The sequence below is a fragment of the Pyrus communis genome, chromosome 11 (genome assembly GCF_041283825.1).
Source record: "Pyrus communis isolate YQ-2024b chromosome 11, ASM4128382v1, whole genome shotgun sequence".
NCBI lineage: Eukaryota > Viridiplantae > Streptophyta > Magnoliopsida > Rosales > Rosaceae > Pyrus > Pyrus communis.
The window spans coordinates 9,277,469-9,283,713 of NC_142575.1; the positions used below are offsets into that span (position 1 = coordinate 9,277,469).

At 37.3% G+C, this 6,245-nt stretch overlaps 1 protein-coding gene across 1 annotated transcript; it reads right to left on the bottom strand.

Moving 5' to 3' along the window:
• Positions 1–168: 168 nt before the first annotated feature.
• On the bottom strand, positions 169–2,961 carry LOC137743769 (uncharacterized). Its single transcript, XM_088679091.1, has 2 exons — positions 623–2,961; positions 169–525 (listed from the first exon to the last, which is right to left on the bottom strand). Exons 1-2 carry the CDS (start codon positions 709–711, stop codon positions 315–317), a joined length of 300 nt encoding a protein of 99 aa, XP_088535217.1. The 5' UTR covers positions 712–2,961; the 3' UTR covers positions 169–314.
• Between the last annotated feature and the right edge of the window lie 3,284 nt (positions 2,962–6,245).

Here is a 6,245-nt window from a genome sequence, read left to right on the forward strand (position 1 = left end):
ACAATGGTACAACAACAGTGTTCCAAAAGCAACCAGCAAACAAGAAGAACGACAAATCAAAGGCAAATAACCCAAAACTTCATAAAGCAAAAAACGCCAAAAAAACCCTGATCAAGCATAAACTCCAAAATCTGACCCGAAATAAAAATAATATAAAAAATCCAAATATATGTTAAAAAATAAAAATAAAAAATCATCAAATCCTTCATATATCATTTAACATTAATTCATAATCCAAATTAAGTAGTTTCATAAAACACATAATATTAATTAAGATTAAATTTAATAAGCTAACTTAAGCTAAGCTAAAAAGCTTATGCAGCTTTTGCAGTACAAGCCAAATAACTGCAACACAGATCATGTAGTGCAGTAGCTAGATCTCCACCATCATCAAACTTGATCTCTTCTTCTGCAACTCTTTCACTTCTAATTTCAAAACCCACTTCTTGATTTGCATGCAGAGCTGCCCTGGCTTGCGATCTCTTCCTTCTCATGGCTTCCCTCCTGCGATCATGATCTACCATCCTAAAACAAAAACCACCCACAAAAAAGAATCAAAACCCAATAATATATTCTGAAAAATGGATAGAGAGAGCTTTAGAGAGAGAAAAGAAGTTCATACTCCTTAGAAAAGGTGAGATGGTGATGGGTTATCCCTGAAACACAGAGAGGAAGGCCAAAGCTGCCATGGAGGTTAAACATGGACTGCATTTTCTTTCTTTTTTTCTTTTTTTTTGGGTTTTTTTTTTTGGATGGCTGTGAGGAGAAAATTATTGGGAGAAATTATTGTATGTGTTTTTGGTGAATTTTGGGATGGGGATTTATAATATAGCGAGGGATGGAGAGGCGTTGAGTTGGTGAGGCTCCAAAGATGAAATAAATGCAAAAGTCGGCTGGATCTATGACCTATCTAATTGCAGAAAGGGGACTGACAGTGAAGAAGAAGAGAATAGCAAATACAAGAAGCATTCTTGGGTCCTTTGCTATTTACTGTGCAGGTTAAGATGGAGATTGTGCCACATGGTAAGAGACATGGACTCTCATTTCCTTTGCCATTTGAGTACTAGGCAACATTTGGCTTGATGTAATTTGGACCTAAAAAATAAGCCCAATGTATATGTTAAGAGCAGTCCAATGTTGTGAAAAGAGGAGGTCCAAACAACTCGGTTGGAAGAGTCGAACTTGAAATCTTAATAAAAATGAACATTCTTAAACTATATTCCCAATATAGTTAAAGAATGTTCATATATATTGATATCACACTCATGAGTTCAATATATTGGTATTACATTCAAATTTTTCGACCTATTGTAGAAGTGTAATTCCCATTTGGGTTAAATATGTTGGTATAATATCAAACTAGCAATATTCTGAATTCCAATAAGAGGGTATCATGTGTAGTGAAATCGTTAATTTGTATTAAATACGATATTAAGTTCCATTCGGTTTACATATGTGTCAACGTTATTTAACCCAATCTTATATTGAGACTTTCGGTTTAGATAGGTTTCGTTTGGTATAAAATATAAAAAAGCATAAATAATTTTCAAACTCGGTTAGCAGAAAGTTTAATTTGCAACTAGTAAACTCTCAATACTTATATTGAGACTTTCGGTTCGGATCGGTTTAGTTTGGTATAAAACATAAAAAAAGCACAAATTACTTTCAAACTCGGTTAGCAGAAAGTTTAATTTGCAACCACTAAACCCTTATTACTTATATTGAAACTTTCGATTCAGATCAGTTTAGTTTTGGTACAAAATATAAAAGAGCATAACTAATTTCCATACTTGGTTAGCAAAAAGTTTAATTTGCAACTACTAAACCCTGAATACTTATATTAGAAATGCTACCTACTCGTTCTTATTTAACAATGTGAATTTATAATCAAAATCGTCTATTGACCAAATTTAAAAATTGTTTAGTCATCTAACAATTTTAAAATAATTTCATAATTAACCTTGAGCAATTAGTACGGCCGGATCCATCCGAAAGTTGGAAATAAAATTATAAAATTTGATATCAGAAGGTAAAGATATTATAAAGAATGAAGCAAACTAAAGGTGGAAATTTTGTGTGCACTTTTTTTTTTAACGAGTGAACAATTGATATTTAACTAGTTAAGATCATTCACAAGTGAAAACAAATGTGTGAGCAAAGCCCAAACTTGAGTTGCACAAAACTAGAACACATGGTACAATGTAATATTACAAACTAACAGGAATAGCAGGAATAGCAGGAATAGCAGATCCATATATGACATTCTTCAAAATCAAGAAGGCTGGCAATCAGTAACGAAAGAAAAGAGGAAGGATTAGTAATAAAACTACACTTGCTCTTTGACCCGATCGTAGTTCCAACGGCTATATGCCCGTTTCAAAGATCGGGTCAAAGAGCTTCAAGGCCTCATCCATTAAGCCATCCTCTACCAATCCATTGAACATATTCATTTCCAGTTCCATGACTCAACTTCTATCAGCGCGCCGGCTGAGGAAGATTTGTTTCGTCTCCTCCTCGGTGGTTTTGGTGGCATCGTCATACAATCATAGCATATCGACTGCTTCTTCGAGGCGGTTGTGGAACCCAAAATAATCACCATTGTTAAGCACAATCCCCTTATCCTGAAGGCTGAATCTGTTTCAGAAACTCTCGGGCCTCCTCCACTGTCTTCGCCTTAACTGTCCGCCTGGCAAGAAATGGCCTCCATCAGAAAGGTTTATGTAGCGGAATCTGGCTGCATTCCGTTGTCAATCATTTGCAGAAACTACTTCGCGTACATCTCGGCCAGGGCGTTGTCTCTCTGGAAAGAGGGGAACTTGATGGCATTATTGTATGTTTCGGCCGAAACGGTCATCCCAAATTGTAACATGAGCATTATTTCTCAAAAGTCTTCGGGTCATCTTCTTCCCCTGATAATGTAATGCAATGGCATTGTTAAACATACGACAGCAACGTCTAATTATAATAACATTGCATTCTGAAAGTAAATTTAAACAAGACAAGGATGGAAGTTGATAAAATATGAACCTTACATATTTGCTTGATGAAACAATTACAAGATGAATTGCTTGATGAAACAATTACACGATGAAACATATATATAGGGAAGAAAAAGAACATAAGTCTAATTTTGCCTAACTTACCTAACTTGCTTGACTAACCTAACTTGCCTAACTTTGAACAAGAAAATTGACTAGCCTACAATTATTCCAACATGTTTATTTCATGCATTTTAACACTCCCCCTCAAGTTGGAGTGTGAATGTCGATGACACCCAACTTGCTAATTAAGACCTCAAATTGTGCCGAGCTTAGTGGTTTGGTGAACAATTCTGCAGGTTGATTCGAGGTCCGTATGTAACCTGTTTGCACCATTACCATTAAAATACTTTCTCGGCGTAGAGGTGGCTAAATGAGGATTTTGTGTTGACGACAAGTAATAGAGCCCATTATATCGCTTGCCCAGGCCAATCGTTGTCCTGTGGCGTTTGCAAAATGGTGAGGATTACCATCCAAGTTGTTTTTCCTTGAGCATGGCCATGATTTGGTTGTACTCTTCAGGAGTGAACTTGGGGCTGTCACCGTTGGTTTCATGACGGTGCTGATCCGTGACTGTGGCGACTTCACTGCCAGTCTTTGTTTGATTAGCCGCAGGAAGAATCGTCTTTTAGCCATGGTATTTGTGCCCCGGTGGAAAACCATTGAGATAGAAATACCGATCTCCGGTATGATACTTTTTTATCACAATATGAGCATTTAATAGAGGAGATACCTCGTTGTGCAGTAGATTCCCTTGCTGCAGCTCCTCAAAATTATCCTCACTTGGTTTGTTGATCGTCCCGTCAACAAAACCAAGTTTGTTCTTGACCGTTAAGGTCATACTCATGGATTAAACCCATGTGTTGTAGTTGTCTTCCACCAATGGTTGTGGTACGAGGATTGCACCAGGTTGATCCGAGTGGTGGAGATAGATAGAGGAGATACCTCGTTGTGCAGTAGATTCCCTTGCTGCAGCTCCTCAAAATTATCCTCACTTGGTTTGTTGATCGTCCCGTCAACAAAACCAAGTTTGTTCTTGACCGTTAAGGCCATACTCATGGATTAAACCCATGTGTTGTAGTTGTCTCCTTGAAGGGTTTTGGAGACCAAGATGTTCCCAGGTTTATCTGAGGGGTGTAATAAAAACGGGTTCGAGAGATCAGTAGCCATCTCTAGTGGTTTTGTGTTGGTTCCTGAATCACTCATGATGACGATGTTGTTGGTTGTGGTGCGGAAGCATTGAAGATAGGTGGGGTATTCAGAGTCACCAGAAACGGTGCTCTGATACCATGATAAAATATGAACCTTACATATTTGCTTGATGAAACAATTACAAGATGAATTGCTTGATGAAACAATTACACGATGAAACATATATATAGGGAAGAAAAAGAACATAAGTCTAATTTTGCCTAACTTACCTAACTTGCTTGACTAACCTAACTTGCCTAACTTTGAACAAGAAAATTGACTAGCCTACAATTATTCCAACATGTTTATTTCATGCATTTTAACAGAAGTCTTGATTTAATTTCACATAAAGCATCCTAACTTTCAGTCTCAGATGTGAGTCCAATATTCGTGATTTTAAGTGCACCGAGATATTAATGGGACGGAAGAAATTGATGAAAGTATAAGATCTATTTCTTTAAATCTCACCTATTTATTTTACAATGTTGTACTTGTACATGTTCTGCCAAATCTCACCCGTTCATTTTGGATGTGAATCCATATATTATAATGCCTAAGTTGCTCCATTGCCGGAAATAACATTCAGCATTCTCCATGCCCATACTCTGCAGTAACAATATAGAAAGCGCCAATTCACAAATTTCACATGTAGGGGTATGTAGGACTTTTTGTATCCAAAACGTTTAACAAAACAAAAATTTTAACTTCTTTATTCTTAAAAATGGGTTTTACTTCCATGTTACGTAGCATTAAATGAGATTCAAGGGATCACAACAAAAAATAAGATTCAAATTTAAAACGTCTTGCTCAACAAAAAATAGATGGAGTTAACGACAAAGACTAAACCGCCACACCAAAAAGAGTTTAAGAACTGTAAAACGACAAGAGAAAACTTCAAAGACAGCTATAAAACTCGGGGACAAGTTAAGGACCATCACTGTAACTAATCCTATGTCTCCTCCTCGCTATGCAAAACAAAATGATATGCTGATAAAACCTCATGAGCCATAACCAACTGATCGACACCAACTACACATCATCGAGGGCAACATTCATGGCAATCATCAGTAGTTTCTCTGGCTTTGTTCTTGGCGCTGTTTAATAGATTTCGAGTGCCGCTTATCCCCGAGCGTACTTATTTCTCTATTTTACTAAGATCGGAGGTGGAAGTGAAGCTGCTAATCGATGGAGCCGGCGTGGTTAACCACCACGTTGCTCAATATATAGTCCGTTGAGGAAAAGGTCAAACTACCAGCTAAAGGTTTTGCTCAGGATAACATATAAGGAAGTCTTTGACCTGACCGACAAGATGAAGTATCTTCATCTCCTGAAGTGAATGGACTAGGATTCTTTTTAGATCCCATCTGGAACTTCAATCTAGAACGTTCATGCAAATTGAGTGGCCATGAATCATTTATTTAAAGAACGTTCATGCAAATTGAGTGGCCATGAATCATTTATTTAAAGACCCTTTGATAATCATTTCGTTTTCATTTTTATTTCACTTTATTGAAATATGAAAACTAATATCTTCTTTCTACTTTAATTTTTTTTTTAAATAATGAAAACTACTTTTTTGAGTTTTCAATTTTTTTTTTTAAGGATCATTTTGGTTCCGATCCCTAATCAATACAATTGTTAGACTGAAACCTTGTTTGTTTAAATATTTTGATTGAGGTCCTTAGCCTCATTTAAGAGATTTAACTCATGCATTGTGCATTTGATGTGTCATATCCCGGCCCGGGGCGGACCACTTCCCGGACCCACTCCACCACCGTAGCACGATATTGTCCGCTTTGGGCTTACCATTCCCTCACGATTTTGTTTTTGGGAACTCACGAGCAACTTCCCAGTGGGTCACCCATCATGGGATTGCTCAAGCCCCCTTCTCGCTTAACTTCGGAGTTCCTACGGAACCCGAAGCCAGTGAGCTCCCAAAAGGCCTTGTGCTAGGTAGGGATTGGAATATACATTTAAGGATCACTCCCTTGGGCGATGTGGGATGTCACAATCCAC

What these genes read in the sequence shown, in the direction of transcription:
- LOC137743769 (XM_088679091.1), bottom strand. Translation starts at nt 711, where the DNA reads ATGCAGTCCATGTTTAACCTCCATGGCAGCTTTGGCCTTCCTCTCTGT. An exon ending in CATCTCACCTTTTCTAAGGA is followed by an intron (nt 526 to 622) that starts GTATGAACTTCT and finishes TTTTTGTTTTAG; the next exon opens with GATGGTAGATCATGATCGCA.